This window comes from Microcaecilia unicolor, chromosome 7 (genome assembly GCF_901765095.1).
Source record: "Microcaecilia unicolor chromosome 7, aMicUni1.1, whole genome shotgun sequence".
NCBI lineage: Eukaryota > Metazoa > Chordata > Amphibia > Gymnophiona > Siphonopidae > Microcaecilia > Microcaecilia unicolor.
The window spans coordinates 158356526-158376310 of NC_044037.1; the positions used below are offsets into that span (position 1 = coordinate 158356526).

At 41.8% G+C, this 19785-nt stretch overlaps 1 protein-coding gene across 1 annotated transcript in view; it reads right to left on the reverse strand.

Annotated features, from left to right (window-relative positions):
• Nucleotides 1-19785, reverse strand: part of PIKFYVE (phosphoinositide kinase, FYVE-type zinc finger containing) — a 750252-nt gene that overhangs the window by 478636 nt on the left and 251831 nt on the right. Inside the window, 2 exon segments of the mRNA XM_030210724.1 lie at nt 7914-8043; nt 9987-10049. Coding sequence (XP_030066584.1) covers nt 7914-8043; nt 9987-10049 — 193 coding nt within the window.

A 19785-nucleotide genomic window follows, 5' to 3' on the forward strand; every position in this document is an offset into this window, starting at 1 on the left:
AAGAAATCTTTCATTGGTTAACCTGGCATTCACTAGGCCTCAATTTCCAAGTAGTGATCTGTAACTGATGGAGATAACTAAATGGTGCAATCACATTGGTATAGTTAGATAAATAACATAGTAGATGACGGCAGAAAAAGACCTGCACGGTCCATCCAGTCTGCCCAACAAGATAAACTCATATGTGTGTACCTTACCTTCATTTGTACCTGCCTTTTTCAGGGCACAGACCGTACAAGTCTGCCCAGCAGTATTTCCCGCCTCCCAAGCACCAGTCCCGCCTCCCATCTCCGGCTCTGGCAGACCGTATAAGTCTGCCCTCCACTATCCTCGCCTCCCAACCACCAACCTCTCTTCCCCCACCTGCTCTGCCACCCAATTTTGGCTAAGCTTCTGAGGATCCATTCCTACTGCACAGGATTCCTTTAAGCACATCCCACGCATGTTTGAATTCCGTTACCGTTTTCATCTCCACCACCTCCCACGGGAGGGCATTCCAAGCATCCACCACCCTCTCCGTGAAAAAATACCTCCTGACATCTTTTTTGAGTCTGCCCCCCTTCAATCTCATTTCATGTCCTCTCATTCTACCGCCTTCCCATCTCCAGAAAAGATTTTTTTGCGGATTAATACCTTTCAAGTATTTGAACATCTGTATCGTATCACCCCTGTTCCTCCTTTCCTCCAGGGTATACATGTTCAGGTCAGCAAGTCTCTGCTCATACATCTTGGAACGCAAATCCCTTACCATTCTCGTAGCTTTTCTTTGCACCGCTTCCATTTTTTTAACATCCTTCGCGAGGTCGGCCTCCAAAACTGAACACAATACTCCAGGTGGGGCCTCACCAACGACTTGTACAGGGGCATCAACACTTCCATTCTTCTGCTGATCACACCTCTCTCTATACAGCCTAGCAACCTTCTCACTACGGCCACCGCCTTGTCACACTGTTTCGTCGCCTTCAGATCCTCGGATACTATCACCCCAAGATCCCTCTCCCCCTCAGTACCTATCAGACTCTCCCCGCCTAACATAAGGCTCTCGTGGGTTTCTACACCCTAAATGCATCACTTTGCATTTCTTCGCATTGAATTTTAATTGCCAAACCTTAGACCATTCTTCTAGCTTCCTCAGATCCCTTTTCATGCTTTCCACTACCTCCCGGGTGTCCACTCTGTTGCAAATCTTAGTATCATCCGCAAATAGGCAAACTTTACCTTCTAACCCTTCGGCAATGTCACTCACAAATATATTGAACAGAATCGGCCCCAGCACCGATCCCTGAGGCACTCCACTACTCACCTTTCCCTCCTCCAAGCGAACTCCATTTACCACCACCCTCTGTCGTCTGTCCGTCAACCAGTTCCTAATCCAGTTCACCACTTCAGGACCTATCTTCAGCCCATCTAGTTTATTTAAGAGCCTCCTGTGGGGAACCGTGTCAAAAGCTTTGCTAAAATCTAAGTAGATTACGTCTATAGCACGTCGATGATTCAATTCTCCAGTTACCCAATCAAAGAATTCAATGAGATTCGTTTGGCACGGTTTCCCTCTGGTAAAACCATGTTGTCTCGGATCTTGCAACTTATTGGCTTCTAGGAAATTCACTATCCTTTCCTTCAGCATGGCTTCCATTACTTTTCCAATAACCGAAGTGAGGCTTACCGGCCTGTAGTTTCCAGCTTCTTCCCTATCACCACTTTTGTGAAGAGGGACCACCTCCGCCGTTCTCCAGTCCCTCGGAACCTCTCCCATCTCCAAGGATTTATTAAACAAATCTTTAAGAGGACCCGCCAGAACCTCTCTGAACTCCCTCAATATTCTGGGGTGGATCCCGTCCGGTCCCATGGCTTTGTCCACCTTTAGCTTTCCAAGTTGTTGATACACACTCTCTTCCATGAACGGTGCTATATCCATTCCATTCTCAGGTGTACTTTTGCCAGTCCCTCGCGGTCCTTCTCCAGGATTTTCTTCAGTGAAAACCGAACAAAAGTATCTATTTAGCAAATTGGCTTTTTCTTCATCATTATCTACATAGCGGTTCACTGTATCTTTTAGTCTCACAATTCCATTTTTAGTCCTTCTTCTTTCACTAATATATCTGAAGAAATTTTTGTCGCCCCGCCTTACATCTCTAGCCATTTGTTCTTCCACTTGCGCCTTCGCCAGATGTACCTCTCTCTTGGCTTCTTTCAGTTTCATCCGGTATTCCTAACCGTGTTCCATTTCTTAAGATTTTCTATATTTCTGGAGATTTTCTATATTTCTGGAACGCTAACTCTTTAGCCTTTATTTTCTCAGCCACTTGCTTGAAGAACCATATCGGTTTCCTTTTTTCTCTTGCTTTTATTTACTCTCCTTACATAAAGGTCTGTGGCCCTATTTATCACTTCTTTCAGCCTGGACCACTGCCCTTCCACTTCATGTACGTCCTCCCAGCCCATCATCTCCTTCCTCAGGTATTCCCCCATTTTACTAAAGTCAGCAAGCTTGAAATCCAGGACTTTGAGTTTAGAGTGGCCGCCCTCCACTTCAGCCGTTATATCAAACCAAACCGTTTGATGGTCACTGCTTCCCAGGTGTGCATCCACTCGGACATTTGACACACTTGCCCCATTTGTGAGCACCAGATCCAGCATCGCTCCCTCCCTCGTGGGTTCCGTCACCATCTGTTTGAGCAGAGCACTTTGGAAAGCATCCACGATCTCTCTACTTCTTTCCGATTTAGCAGACGGAACCTTCCAATTTACATCCGGCAGATTGAAATCTCCCATCAACAGAACCTCTTTTTTCTTTCCTAATTTTTGAATATCTGCGATCAGATCATTATCTAGTTCCTCTGTGTCGGGGGTCTGTAGACAACACCCACTTGGACCGAGGTTCTATCCTCTCTTTTTAAGGTGATCCATATTGCTTCTTCTTTTCCCCAGGTCCCTGTCATTTCAGTCGCCATGATATCATTCCTCACATACAGAGCTGCTACTCCACCTTTACGACCCTCTCTATCCTTCCTAAATAGATTATAGCCTGGTATGCTTGTATCCCATTCGTGGGAACCGTTGAGCCATGTCTCTGTGATTGCAACAACATCTAAGTCTGCTTTGCTTCTGGAGTTTGTGTCTTCTTGGTGAATAGGGGAGGTTACAGTTACTTCTTACCCAAACTACTGGGATATATATATGAATCTTCAATTTACTTGGCCAGAACACATTCTTATTTTTAAGGCAGATGAAGGATTACAAGGCTCTCTTGCTATGTATGTCGGTATTGCATGGTATAAGCACACATTATTGGCCAAGCAATGCAGAAAAGGAAACATTGTTTGAGTCCTAGACAATGTAGGAAGAGTTGTTTGAGAGGATTTTGGAAAGAAAGGGTTTTTTTTTTTTTTTTAATTGCCCTTGCTACATGCTCGAACAGACGAGAAACGCAAGTTCCAGTGAACTTCAGAGTCTGGTCAGTGCCTATCATTTGTGAGCTTAATTATATGCTTCCATGCTTGCAAGGCACCACAAATAAACTGGCATGCACAACTACCTGGCATTACATACGCTTTAGCATTCACAACATTTTTTCAGAACTTTCTTGCTTTCTGGCATCAACCATATTTCATTGTTCCAGGGCTGTGGAGTCGGTACAAAAATCCTTCGACTCAGACTCCTCAGTTTTATGGTACCTCCGACTCCTCAGTTTTTAATATGTTTTTTTTTTTGCATGTTGACTGAAAGAGTGCAGCATGCAAGGCTGCATGTTAATGTTTGGGTTTAAAATCTATGTCATTGTGACTTTTTATTTTTATTAAAGAAACTATAAATATTCATTAATCCTAAAGTTTAAACAAAAAAACACACATTAAAAAAAAAAGGTTATGTTTATTTTTTTTTATCAAGTATAAAGTCATCATAGCATTAGCAAGTATAAAAATCTGGAACAACCACATCCTTTGGAAATTCTAGAACATCCTCCTTTGGAAATTAGAACAAAATCAAAGTTAAACTACATAAACCAAAAACATTTGGAAAACCTAAAACAACTTACATATTATTTAAACTTGGCATATATAGCTGTAGAATACCTGTTAAACATAATCCAAAATTAACTAATATATTGTTCTTAGAAACAGAATTGCTTCTGCCAGATCCTCCTTCATAGAAGCCCTTAAATTTGATTTGATTATTTTCAGTGCTGAAAACAGTCTTTCAACATTGACTTGGGTGGGTGGCATTGCTGTTACAGTTCTAGCTGCATCACTGACAATCTCTGGATAAACAATGATGGCTTCTTCTATAGTCAGTTTTGATGAGCGGTCAAACTTTTCCACTTCTTTTAATCCTTTAAAAAACTCTTGCATGAATTTCTTTATATGGACATTTACAGGTTGCTTTTCCATGCTTAACCGACATCGCTTTGCTTTTGAAGCTTCCATTTTGTCCAAATAGGCTTGAAAATTCTCTTCTTCATTTGAAGAGGATGAACCTGAGTTACCATTACCACCAGTATTTATAGCTTTAGCTTCATCCAGTGGTTTATGAGTTTCAGGTAGCAACCCTTTCATGCGAACTGCTATGTCATAGAGTGCCTGTTTTCCTGTAGCAATTTGGTCACTGCTCAACAAAATTCAGCTCATTGGATCAACATAAATAGCAGCTAAGAGAATTTGATTATCCAGCAAGAGCTCCTCTCTTTTCCTCATTGAAGATACAATGCCATCAGCAATTAACCCCCCACTTTTGTTAAGGTTATATATCAAGCCCTTCCATTCCAAGAAGAATTTACCTGGTGTTAAATCTTCATATTGCAGCTTCTTGGTAACAGCAAAAGGGTAAGAAAGTAGCCTAATTCTGTAACTTGAGCCCACTGGTTTTCTTTTAATGAAACATTTACATTGTCCAGTTCTTCAAGAAAGTCTTTTAGTTCAAGCAAACGCTTTATCATCAAGTGCTTCCCCTAGCGCATTGCTTGATCCAAAATGGCTCCTTTTCCAGCATGCCTCTTCAGAATAGCATCTGTTTTAGGGATCCTGGCTGCAACAGCTACTTGCCTCAACTTGCTAATTAGTGTAGCCGCATGACGATCCTTCAATCCATCTCTTATTGCTAGTTGCAAAGTATAAACAGCACAACGCATATGTTGAATGGTAATAAGCTTAGATGCTTCTTCAGCAATATCATCCAAACTTTCACAGCTTTCTTGAATTGCAGAACTGTCATCTTCTGATATTTGTATGCTGCTTTCTTCATCAACTTCCTTCATTTTTTCAATTGTGCTTAACAAATTTGAAGCATTATCAGTTACAATACATAGAATGTGTTCCTTTTTAATTTCAAAATCTTCTAAAACACCTTCCACTAACTTCTGCAGATACTCACTGGTATGATGTGCCTGAGTGTCCTTTACTCCTAATGTCCGGGTTATTCTTTTTTTGTTTTCATCAGCAAATCTAACATTAATTGCAAAATAATTGACTCTGTGACATGTGCATGCATCCATTTTAATAAAGACAAAACGTCCCTTCAGACTTTTTCTTAGTTCTTCCTTCTTACATTTGGCCTCTTCAAGTATAAGTTTCCTTATACTTTCTTGTTCCAGAGAAACTCCAAGCTTTTTAGCCATTTCTCCATTTAAGCCTAAAAAGGCTGGTTGTGAAAAAAAAAGATAGTGGTATACTATTCTTTACTGCCATTTCAATGATGTGGTTTTTGAATTTTTCTGGTGTCATTGTTATAGTAACTTTGTCAGCTGTAAAAAATCTTGATAGTTGTGTCTGGCCTCCAGTAGATTTCTGATCTTTTATTGACCCTGAAGTAGATGGAATGTTTTCATTGCTATCTTTCTCATTCACAGCTTCTAACACTTTAGGATGGAAATGCTGCCAGTGTCTTTTTAAATTTGATGCTCTTGTAGGTGCATTTTTTTCATAACCACTGAAACTGCTAATTGTTGCATCACATGCTTTTTCACCATCATCATCTTTTATAATACATTGACATACATAATGTTTCCCATCTGTTGATATTGTAAAGTGTTCATAAACAGCAGACTTTGTCATGTTTCCTGACATTCTTTTTGCAATTGTGAATGGTGTGCCACTTCCACTAAAATATAAAGCTCTTCTTGCAGAGAGAGAGGAAGTTGGGTGGAGTCTCTCTGCTGCCTTATCTGTGTGTGCTGAATGATCTTCTCTTGGAGCTTAAGTTCACTGTGGGATCAGAGAGTAGGTGCTCTACAGCAGGTCAGTAAATGCAAAGGGAGATTGAGCAGAGGGAAGCTCTCCAGCAAAATAGTTCAGCTTAGGGTTACCATATGGCTCCAGAAAAAGGAGGACGGATTGAGCCAGCCGGGTTTTACTTCCATTGCTGTCAATGGAAAGCAATTGCGCCAGCCGGGTTTTACTTCCATTGCTTTCAATGGAAAGCAATGGAAGTAAAACCCGGCTGGCTCAATCCGTCCTCCTTTTTCTGGAGCCATATGGTAACCCTAGTTCAGCTGGACTTCACACTAGTGAAACAACTAGGTACTAAGCTTTATTCACAGCAGAGAAGTACTTTATTCAAATGTATGAGGAGTCGGAGTCGGTACATTTTTGCCGACTCCAACTCCGACTCAATGTACCCAAAATTGCTGCCGACTCCGACTCCACAGCCCTGCATTGTTCACCCTTTTATTTATTACTTATTTATTTTTTAAGATATTTTGGAGATATTTTATTGTAAAACAGAAAACGCTAAAAATATCTCCAAAATTGCAGTGAACAATTTTTTTTTTTAATATATATATATTACTGGCACATGTTCTGGAATATAGGCACATGTTTAAAATGGAACTCCCATAATCTGCAGATACATAAAGCTAAGAAGCCAGATTTCTGCAAGAATTGATTTGGGTGCTGTTAATTATATGCAAATATTAAGCACATGTGCAAAAAAAAATTTTTGTAATGAGCTGATTAACCTATAATTTGAAATGCGCACCCACACGGTTATAGGCACAAACCCTTGCGTTTCTCGTGTATTTGAAAATGTAGCTAGGGCTACAGAATATTTGAGCCCTTCAGAGCAAAAACGGGCCATGTTCACTTTTTGCATTATTTCAGCTATGCGCTGATTCGTAGCCTTTATGGCCTCAGGAGTAGCCTAGTGGTTAGTGCAGTGGACTTTGATCCTGGGGAACTGCGTTTGATTCGCACTGCAGCTCCTTGTGACTCTGGCCAAGTCACTTAACCCTCCATTGCCCCTGGTACAAAATAAGTACCTGAATATATGTAAACTACTTTGAATGTAGTTGCAAAATCCTAAGAAAGGCAGTATATCAAGTCCCATTTCCCTTTCAAGACTTAGAAGAAACATCAGACCATGTCCATACCTAACCAATATACAGGAATTTGTAACAAATGATTACTCTGTACATCCTGATTTTATGAATACCTTACAACTTAGATTGCCAATATGCCCAACTGTAACAAACTGAACTTGGCCTGCTTTTGTTCTCCAGGGCTCATTTAGGCACCATGTTATAAAATTACCCCCCAAGTGTAATCATTTCTGATTCTAAAGGAAAATTAGTGGAAATAGGAAAGACTCGGTGGCATTTGGGGATCTCTGTTCTGCAACTGACTTTTTGTATGACCCAGCATCATTGTTCCTTCTTACAAAACTAAGTCACATCCTACCCAGTTTTCTTGGTTTCCAAATTTGATTCTCAAGGGCTGCAAACCAGTCTGGTTTTAAGGATTTCCACGATGAGTATGCAAGAGCTAGATCTGCATGCACTGTTTCCACTGTGTGCAAACATTACTCGTGCATATTCATTGTGGAGATTCTGGAAGCCAAACTGGTTTGCAGTCCATAAGGACTGGATTCGGAGGCCACTGCTTTAAGGCGACAGTGTGACGGATTAGTTTGTCCCAACTTACAGAAGCCGCTCCATGGCTTGCTTCTCCCCATTCTCCTCTCTCAGCTGCTCCAAGTTGCTGTGGTGCCAGCCCAAAGGAGTGAAAAGGATGTCCTTGGACTTCTCCTCCACCCTTCGATTGAACAGAGACTCTTAAAAGAAAAGAAAAAACAAACTCTACTAAACTGGATAAGAGAATCTGCGGAGAATTTTAGATGCTCTAGGATAAGGATTCCAAAACTGAGAATTTGAATTTACTCGCAGGCCCCAGAAAAACTGCAGATGGCTCACATGATAAAAGCCGTGGTTATTCATTCTGGGGTTTTTTGAATGAGTCTTTTGATGACATTAGAGTTTAAAAATGCACCCCGATTAGGTACATTTGGGAAGCACTGTAGCATGGATAAGTTTCCCTACCCTGTTTAACACAGATTTTCATAATCCTGACAAATTTTCTGTACAACTTCTTTTGGGGAATTCAGACAGATGCAGCAAAATCCACCGACAATGAACTTTGTTATCGCAAAATAGTCTGCTATATGCAATGTTTAAAGATTCGTTTTGTGTATTTTAAGTGAGAAAATATCTTGCTATAGTGCACATACTATGGGAAGAAAACTTTGCACTAAACTTTCATGTTTTTAGGCTTCTTACAGATGGGGGCAAAAATAGGCATGATTTGTGGCAGGTTGAGGGCAGCAAAAAAAAAATGTATATGTTGAATGGTAGAACTCAGCTGTGGAGTATGTAAATTATCCATCTAAGATTTAACCTTAAGTGGATATGTTATTCATTTAAAATCATTGGGGCCTCTGAAAATATGTACAACTTACATGGATAACTCATCAATTTAAAGTTCGACAATTTATTGCTGCTGAGAACTGGCCTCCGCTTATAAGGATAGAATCAGAATTTGATGCAAAAATCACCATTTAGAATCACTGTCCTAAATCCTGTCCAGCATTGAAATAGTCTAGCAGAGTCTCTTTATTTTTCAGTTACATGGGTGGATCTAATGATTTTTAAACACAGAACTTCAATGATTTTACAATGTAATCAACTAAAGTTATAAGTTTATCAGCTGCAAATTTTAAAATACCACCACTTGTGGACAACACTACTACAAAAATACCAAAACTGCTTTTCTGGACAGCACTACTGCAAACCACAATACTGCTTTTCGTCATCATTCTGACAGTGGTTGATGAACATACTTCATGAGTAAATCACAGAAAATATGTCAATTAAGTTGGACATAGAAGGGTGTATGTGTGCTGTTGTGAAATACACACCTAGTAAGAGCAACTGTAGACTGGAAGTTATAACAATAATTAAAAAAAAAGACCTTGTGGTGTTTGGTTTTTAAATCTTAAAACAATTTTTAGGTCTCCATTTCAACTCATAATTATCAAGTAGGTCACTAGCAAGCAGGAGATCTGGTTTCTGCTCCCAAAGCTGGCTTATGCTTTTCAAATTAGCGAGTATTGGAGGTGCTGTGAATGTAGAAGCATTATGTAAATTTTTATGTTCTAGAAGACAAACATTTGCAAGTACCAAAAATCAAGAAATATTCTCATGAGTCAGTCAAAATAAGATATCAAAATGTCAAAAAAGCATATTTATTTGGAAGCCAAGTATAAGAAACATACAGCTTCAAAGGAAGTTACAGGAGAGTCCAGAAGACAGGCTCTTTTGAGATTCTGTGGAATGTGAAAAATCACTGTGACTTTCCCATCTACCCCTCCCAATACTCTAGTCATATTGCTCTAGGATAATATCCTGTGCTAACCCAGTTACTATTTTTTCTAACAAACTCTTTCATTAAGGTCTACATCTCATGCAAGTAAATCATACTTGACTAGGTAACATGGCAGAGGACCATGCGTGCGAATAGATGTGGAAAAGGAAAAGATCTACTTCTTCCCCAGAAAATGATTTCGGTTTTGATGAAATATTGTGAAACATTAAACTTACTATAAAACAGTGTTCACTACTATAATCAGGCCCCTTAAGTTCAGCAAAGCAATTGCTTCCAGAGAAAGTGCCTTCTTTCAGCACAGCAATCTAATATTTCAAGTTTTGATTTTCACTTTACCTTTGATAAAAGCATCGCTTATTGCAATCATCTGCTGTGATCCATCGTCAGATACTAGGAACTCTGCAGGAAAGAGAAAGAAAAAGATAGAATGCTCTGATGTCCCATTATAATTAAACGGAGTATACACCCTCCTGACAAGAATGGGCAAATCTTATTCATTCTGCTTAGTCACTGCTGTAGCAACATGCAATACAAGTTTAGGATAACAAATTCATGCCCTTGAATCAGATATGTTTAACAATGTCTTCCTTTCTGACATACTTCCAGTCAAAACAAAGCTCAGCAAATTATAAGTAGCACCCGTCAATGAACGAAAACAGTTTCCGACAGTAGATCAGGACCCCAAAAGGGGCTATAAAACCCATGTTTTGGTCAAAACATGAGTGGCTATCCTCTCCAGGAAGTCTCATAATTTTATTTGGCCGTGACCATACAGTAACAACCACAAAAAAAATTGATAAACACTGGACTAACAATGTATTTATGACCACCTTTCAAGAGTTATCCTTTCATCAGCTCTCAAAAGCTAGCCACAAATGTATAAATTTTTTTTACTAGAGAGGAATTGCCTAACTTTCACCTTTATTTTTATATATCCAAATGAACTAATAAATCAACCATACTACTTCAGTCCAAACTGAAAAAAAATCTCTATTTAAATGCTTGATTCCTGCAAACTTCTTTCTAGAGATTCACTATTTTTTTTCTTACTACATAACTACCTAATTTTGAAAGGCACCGAATTGTAAATAAAACAAATAAGTAAAATAGAAACAAAAATTCTGGTGTTACATATAAACATGTGGCATGGACTAAGTACATGTAAAATTAAAAATAACATTACTTTTTTTTTTTTTTTAGAGAAACACAAAAGAGTATACATATTTCTAACCTGAAAGAAAGTGAAAGTGGTCAGTGACAAAACTGCAGAGCTATCCACCATCACTGGTTTCAAGGTTTTGCTAAGGAAAGTCATGAAATATGAGTATCCATTATCATTCATCTACTTAAATACTAATTAATCTTATAGCATAACAACCAGGGTCCAATGCCTGAACAAGCTTTTTCCAGAGACAGAACATGACATGTCAAAATGTATGCAAGGTATCTAAAGCAGTTAAAATAGAGAACTCATAATTCTGCACCTCAGGATTCTACCATTTTACCTGTTCATCTCATACCCTCCTAAAGCATGCAATATTCTTAAGCATGATCTTATAAATGCTTGCAGAGCAGCAAGGTTATTTCTGGCTTCCCATTATCACATCCTCATTTCATGCACACAAGTAACCATCCATTGCAAACTGAATTTGTTGATAGAGTAATCAGTTAATCCATATTATTCTGAACACTGTTTGCCCAACAAGCTGTTTTTACTATACTTTTATTCTTGCAATTAGGCAGTTCTTACACTTGAAATTTTTCCTGCACCCCACATCCCTCCTTTCCAAGAAATTCATTCTAAATATTCTAAGGATCTTGTGACAAAACAGTGTGTTTTAAGCCTGTAACGTGTATTGGGTATTTCCTGAAGTGTATTTCTCCAGTTTGGCCAGCAAGTGGTGCACGTTTATATTTTGAAGCTGCTGCAGAACCAAGGCCATTTTCTTTGTTTATGCATTTTGGAAAGGCAGTCTGCAGTATATTTTCAACCTTGTTGTTCTGGGCTCTGATTGGCCCAGGCGCTCAATTTTATATGGAGTGTACTGGCTATTGCCCCAGTCTTAGTCAGGGAAAAGAGAGAGACAGGCCTCTTTGCTGAGGCCCTGTCATCAGTTATATTTGATAATCTGGTGAGCAGCATATTTCCTGATCACCCCAGGTACTTTTTTAGAAAGTCAAGAAATGTCTAGTTAATGTTATAATTGATCCATATTTCAGTTAACCTGTTATTGTTTACTGATTGCACATTTTCTGTTCATTGTGGTTCGGACAATAATTTTAGTTTGTTGACTTTGCCTGTCTGGACTAATACAGAATCCTGGTGGTTTGTGTGTTGGGTCTGTGAGTGCTTTCTGGTAACTGTGGGATCACTGGGAGTGTGGACCCAGTAACCTAGAAATCACTGGGGATAATTTGAGAGCAGTAAGGATAACCTGACAATGAGATAATCACCCAGAGGCTGTCGTGACCCAGTCAGTGAGAGGAGGGTGCTAGTGTACAGTACAAGCGGCAGGTGCAGGCGGATCTGAACTGTGTTGGGGATAGACACTAAGTGGCCGCTGGTGGCTAGTCGTTTCATGACAGGACTTTTGTGCTCAAAGGCCCTGACAGTTTCTGTGGCAAAGTGTTGTTTTAACAGAGAGTTAGGTTTGGGGGAGCATAATGGGGGGGGGGGGGGTAATATTTGTATTATATAGGATTGTATCTCTTGTACTACTTATTCCTACAGGGTTTTAAAAGCAATTGGTACATGAAATTAAACAGGAAAGCATGTATGTACAGCATATATCCTCCTTTCTTATTTCCAGTGTACTCTACTGTCCTTTTCCATTCTGCCTTCATTCTTTTCTATACTGTCTCTCTATCTTAACTCTTCTACTTTGGTTATCATCAGCATATAAGCAGAGAGCAATCGCACTCGGCCTGTGTCTGTACACACAACATTAGTTTGTTAAGAAACAGAAACAAAAAGACCAGAACTGTCCAGAAAAATAGCATGTACTTAATATGACCAGTGCTGATCGATCTTCTGCTGCCTGCAGCGCTTTCACATGAAGATGAGAGGCGCTGTCATGTCAGTGCAGGGGGCTCGTCATGGAGGGGGGTGGGAGCGGCAACGTCGGGGAGGGGGGGTGGAGGTTGGTGCTTCGGTGACCTCAGGGAGGGTGGTGGAGGGTGTAATGCCGGCGGCGGCGTAGTTTGGGGGCCCAGCACGGAGAGGGGCGTGAGCGGCGGTGACATCGGGGAGGGGGGGTGGAGGTTGGTGCGCCAGTGACCTCGGGACGCTGGGCTCTCAAAGGCGGTTCCCACGGTGGACTCTGCGGCCGTCCGGTTCTCAGAGAGGGGGGCTGCTGCTGCTCTTTCTGCTGTCTCCCTCCCCTTAGCAATGCACATAGCCTCTGTCGGTGGAAGGGGCAGGACAGTGACGCCGGCAATGGATCACTGTGACCTGCTACGCATGCGCGGAACGTTGCTCTCTCAACATTCGGGCTCTACTGCGCATTTTCGGGTGAGTCAGTCCAAGCTCATCTATATAGACTGATATAAAAGGCTAAGGTTTGTGAACACATTCAGGCATATTTTCAAAGCACTTAGCCATACAAAGTGCTAAGTGCTTTGAAAATGAGCCCCATAGTGTACTCACACTGAAAAACAAGGACCCTTGACACAGGCAAGTGTCAATATATTGGGTCAACAATAAAATTAAATTACCAGACTGTGGCTCCAGTGGTATCATTATTCCCCTGGCGGTCTCCATTTTTTGCCGTTACTGCTATAGTGCTGTACACACAAGCTACCTGCAAACAGAATGCTGCACCACAGTCATATGTAAAACACAGACAACCATTCAACAAATAAGAACTAGAAATATGAAAACAAAAATTGAACTGGGAACTCTAAGTCAAACTCAGCATGTACTGCAATACTGGAGAAATAAAAACCGAAATGCATTTCGTTTTCTACTGAACACAATACAAAGATATCTGCAATCCACATTTCTCAAAGCTAACATATGAAAATTAATAAATTTAAAATAAAAAATTTTCTACCTTTTTCTGGACATTTTATTTTTCCATTATTTTGGTCCCAGTTTCTCTTTTCTGCTTTCCTGTCTGTCTTCTGCTAACTCTCTTTCTAGTGGCTTCTGTCCATTTCTCACTTCTTATCTCTCCTCCTATCATGTTCCATTCACTCACTAAACCTATTTCTGGTATATCGATCTCTTTCAGCTCTTTCCTCTTTTTTTCTGCTTCTCTATCCACTATAATTTCACCCTCTCACCATCCTCCTTATTACTTTTCCTCTACCTATCTACATTCTATCTTCTTATCTCACCCCCTAGCTCTCACATTTTCCCATATCACTTCTTCCCCAACCTCCTAATTCCTTTTTCTTTCATCTACTCTCCATTACCACATTTCTACTTTCTACACTCACTATCCTCCTCTCACTCCATCTCCTTGATAACTCCTCCATGGACCCTCCCACATGGTTGTACCATTTCCATGCGATGAAACTACAGTGTAGTAAATTTAAAACAAATAGGAGAGCATTTTTCTTCACTCAATGCGTAATTAAACTCTGGAATCCGTTGCCAGAGAACGTAGTGAAGGCGGTTAGCTTGGCAGAGTTTAAAAAGGGGTTGGACGGTTTCCTAAAGGACAAGTCCATAGACCGCTACTAAATGGACTTGGGAAAAATCCACAATTTCGGGAATAACTTGTATAAAATGTTTGTACGTTTAGGTAGCTTGCCAGGTGCCCTTGACCTGGATTGGCCGCTGTCGGGCTCAGGATGCTGGGCTCGATGGCCTTTGGTCTTTTCCCAGTATGGCATTACTTATGTACTCTTGAAGCCCAACATTTCCTCCCTCCTTAATCCTTGACACCACCCTGTCCCTTCCCATCCACCCCCCAGTATTTCTGTACCCCATCTTTCTTCCCATAGTTCAGCATCTTTCCTTCTCTCACCTCCTCTCTCCCACTGTCCAGATTCTCTCCTTCACTTCCCAGGTTCAATATCTTTCCCTCCCCCTTTCTCTCCCTCTCAGGTTCAACCTCGTCCCCTAACTTCCATATCAAGGTCCATCATCTCGCCCTCCCTCCTACTGCCCAGCATCTGTCCCTCCCTCCCTCCTACCTTCAGGTGTGAAATCTCTACCTCTCTCTTGCCTTCCTCACCTCACCCCCTACATGTGGTCTGATACGTCTCCACACAATGCCCTCCTTTCATGTGGTCTAGCATCTCCAACTCTCTCTCAACTCCAGCCCCCTGGTCTACCTTAAAATATGAACCACATGGTGGCTGAACACACAAATCCTACAAAAAAGGACAATAAAAGAACAACAGAGCAGGAAACAGAAGAAGGTTCAACAAATGCTGGGACTTAAAAACAAAGTATATTTATTCATAAAACACAAGTTCCTTTACTGTTGTTCTATAAGAGACTCAACATGGCACCGTGTTTTGGTTCAAAACAGCCTGCCTCAGGTGTCTACAAAAAGAACAAAACCAAAATGGGTGCTGGTTGAGTGGTTGCCTCCTCATGCCCTGTGATCGGAGCTGGATCTAACCCTCCTCCTGGACAACAAAGAAAAAGCCTACAGCAACCTGCATCAATTGGACCATAAAGGATATCAGAACCAGAAAATATAAAGTTCATACCTACAATCCGTGAGTTAAAGTTTTATTTTAACTACATAACTATTTCTAAAATTCTGAATCTTGTTAGATTCCTTAAAACTAAAGTCAACCATCATCCCCCTGTGCATTAAGTCTCCAAAGAAATTCACACAGAAGTGTAAGTACAGCCATTTGTTTCTCTATTGCTGGAAGCCTTTGATCTCACAGGCCTAGTCTGAATTTACAACTTTAAAAGGTCTGTTCTCTTAGATTATTTAAAGCCTTAACCCTGCATTGCCAACTAGTAATATTTCTGACTTAAATAAGACTGCTTAAGTGCATTTACAAATAGAGCTAAACAAGAAATTGAGATGAATAAAGATATGTAAATGTATCTATCAAGAAGTTTTGTGGAGATTTAAAACAAGCATTGTGGAAGCTTTTCTCATAACTGTATTCGAAGAGGTGTTTAAGGTCAATCACTCTCCTTTGTCTCACAAATGCCTGGCTTACCCATCAAACCTCTCCCCTCCCTTCTCCACTGTCTGCAATAATTCCAAACCAGCAAATTGAAAAAGAGAATTGTGCATTTGTAACATTCCTTCAAACATCAAAAAAAGAAAACTGATGCATCTTTGAAAATAAGAGCTACAATGTGGCCTGTCGCCCACTCTAAACTATCCCTTCACAGATGCATGACTGTCTATGGAAGAACAGCAACCTGAAAGGGAAACCCTATCTAATAACAGGGAGAAAAACACTCTATTCATGGAACCTACCTAATAACAATGAGGCATAAGTTTTATGGAGATTTAACACAAGCACTGTGGTAGCTTTTTCTCATAGCTGAATTCCAATCTTAAAGTCAATTACTTCCCTTGGTCTTACAAATACCTATCCTGTTCAGCTCTCCTCCCCCTCCCCATTGCTTGAATTCCAAGCTGGCAACTTAAAAAAAAAAAAGAAATGTTTGCATTTGTAACCTTCCTTCAAAAAGCAAACTAAGGAAATTGTCAAATCCATGAACTTAAGAGCTACACAGTGGCCTGTAGCCCACTCTAAACTCTCTCTTCACAGCTGCACAACTGACTATGGAAGAACGGCAACCTGAAAAAGAAACCCTACCTAATAACAGGGAGACAAACACTCTTCTCATGGTCTCTGTGTCCTGCTCCGATTGACTTCAGAGCCCCCTAGATACAATTGAGACGGAACTTGTGACAGGAATCTGATCTGTCTTTACAACATACAATTTGCACCATTATATATCAGGGATAAACTGTAGAATAAAGCCAAGTTTAATAAGCGATTTGACACCACTCTACCACAAGTCCCACAACATATCCCATTATGGCCAATATTAGATCATGGTTTTTCTACTGAATGATAAATACTATGGATAACTGGGTTGCAAGCTGCCTCAGTCAACGAATGGAACAAAATCCCTGTACTTATTACAGGAAGATGACGCCCCCCCCCCCAACCAACTTGAAATACCAAACTATAAAAATCAAAACAAACCAGAGATCAATACCCTAACCCATGCCAAAAAGATAAGTACAAACAAAAATCACAATGGCCGCAACATCAAAAAAGATAGAATGCACAGATATTTACAGACTGTTTACACCAACATCAACACCGATACATATGCACCCATTCCTATAGGTTACATAAATGCAAGATTAGCAGCTAATAATTCAACCATAATTAGACACTGGATTGAAAATGAGCAATTAGGTATACTATTCATAACAGAGATGACACGTCTCCACACAATGCCCTCCCCTCATGTGGTCTAGCATCTCCAACTCTCTCTCAACTCCAGCCCCCTGGTCTACCTTAAAATATGAACCACATGGTGGCTGAACACACAAATCCTACAAAAAAGGAGATGTGGCTGCAAATGCGAGACAACCCAGTACTGCTTGACTTATGCCCACCAGGATATAAAATAACACAAATCAACAGAACTAAAAAGAAAGGAAGCGGGGTCGCCTTAATGTACAAATTCTTCTTTACAGTAGAAACCATAGCTGAACATATATCCTCCTGTGATTGAAATCATGGCATGAAAAAATAACAGACTCAGCATTAACTGATCAATTATGCAGTATACTTTTCTACCGCCTGCCTGGAAGATGGTCCAATGCCCAAGACTACTTCATAGACTTCATGTCAAACACATGCACAAACTTTTCAAATGTCCTTCTACTAGGTGATATCAATCTACACCTTGACAAGCAACAAGATGCCAACACTAGGCTTCTAACAAACTTCCTCAACCAATGGAACTTCAAAACGGCACCAGCCACCTTATCTCCTGAAAAAGGTCACCAATTAGACATTCTATCTTACAGACTCTTAGCCAATAACAACCATATAATAGAGAATCATAAATAGGCAGGGGTGCCATGGTCATTACATAACAAACTCACCTTCACACTTCAATGGAAAGAGAACGTGAAGATACTTAACTGTAGCAGGTATTCTCCAAGGACAGCAGGCTGATTATTCTCACAACTGGGTTGGCGATCCGCGCCGGCCCGGGAGCCAGCATTTCACACAGCAAAAAGTTTGCTACAGCCTTCTGAGCGCATCGCACTGCGCATGTGCCGAGTGTCTTCCTGCCCGCTGAGCAGCCATGCTCATTAGTTCAATAAAGAGTAAAAGAGAGAAAAAAAAGAAAAAGGCGACAACTCCAAGGGGAGGTGGGCGGCTTTGTGAGAATACTCAGCCTGCTGTCCTCAAATACCTACTACAGGTAAGTATCTTCGCTTTCTCCAAGGACGAGCAGGCTGTATTATACTCACAACTGGGGTATCCCTAGCAGCCAGGCTCACCCCAAACAAAAGTTGGTCAATTGGACCTCAACATAGATCAACCTGAAACTATATACAACTAGCTGAGAGTGCAGCCTGGAAGGGCCTAGGGGGGTGGAGTTGGATTCTAAACCCCAAACAGATTCTGCAGCACCAACTGCCTAAACCGGCTGTTGCATCAGGTATCCTGCTCAAGGCAGTAGTGTGATATGAATGTGTGCACGGAAGACCACGTTAAAGCTTTGCAGATCTCTTCAATGGAGGCTGACTAAGTGAGCCACCGATGCAGCCAAGGCTCTGACATTATGAGCCGTGACATGGCCCTCCAGAATCAGCCCAGCTTGGGTAAAAGAGAAGGAAATGCAATCTGCTAGCCAACTGGAGATTGTGCGTTTTCCGATGGCGACTCCCCTCCTGTTAGGATCAAAAGAAACAACTGGAAGGACTGTCGGAAGGGCTTTGTCCACTCCACGCAAAAGGCCAATGCGAAAGGAATGCTGCTTGGGGGAGAAGTTCCTCTTGAAGGAAGAGGGGGCAGAGGAGCCCGACTTGCCCGGGCGGTACCGATGGGCTTCCGGAAACCGTCCTCTGGAGATACCGGGGCGAGCACTGGCCCGAGCCCTGACCTCTGGTAACCTCTTGCCCTTAGACGTGCTGAGATCGGTCACAATTTTGTCCAGCTCGACCCCAAAGAGCAGCTTGCCTTTAAAAGGCAACTTAGCCAGGCGGGACTTAGAGGTGTGGTCCACAGACCAATGTTTCAGCCAAAGCCACCGCCGCGCAGAGACTGACTGAGCCATACCTTTAGCCGAGGCTCTCAAGACATCATACAGTAAGTCTGCCAAATAAGCCAAGCCCGAATCCAGGGCCGGCAATCAGCCCTCAAGGAAGGATCCGAGGGGGAAGCCCGCTGCACAATCGTCAGGCACGCCCTGGCCACGTAGGAACCGCAAACTGAGGCCTGCAAACTTAAGGCAGCCGCCTCGAAGGACGACCTTAAGGCCACCTCCAATCTTCTGTCTTGGGCGTCCTTTAGGGCCGTGCCACCTTCCATCGGCAACGCCGTTTTCTTAGTCACCGCAGTGATTAAAGAATCCACGGTAGGCCAAAGAAAGGCCTCCCGTTCACTTTCAGGCAAAGGATAGAGGCGGGACAAAGCCCTAGCCACTTTGAGGCTCGCTTCCGGGACATCCCATTGAGCAGAAATTAAGGTGTGCATGGCATCATGCACGTGGAAGGTTCTAGGCGGGCGCTTCGTCCCCAGCATAATGGCGGAGCCAACAGGGCTGAGGGAGAGACGTCCTCTGGAGAGGAAATCTTCAAAATGCTCATGGCCTGCACTAACAGGTTGGGCAAATCCTCTGAGCGAAAGATCCGCGCTGCAGAGGGGTCATCCGCTCCATCCGAGCGGGAATCCGTCTCCTCCAAGGAATCCCCAAAGGACCGTTGGGAGAACTCAGATACGCTGCCCTCATCTACATCAGAGGAAACAGAGTCCTCTAAGGCCTGGGAATCCACCCGAGGGCGTTTACTTCCGGGGGCCTCAACCCCTTTATCGGACAAGGGAGAAGGGGCAGCGTTTTGCATAAGGAAGGCCTGATGCAGCAGCAAAATAAACTCGGGGGAGAAACCCCCCAGACTGTGCACTTTAGCAGCCTGGGCCACAGCCCTAGACGCACCCTCAACCG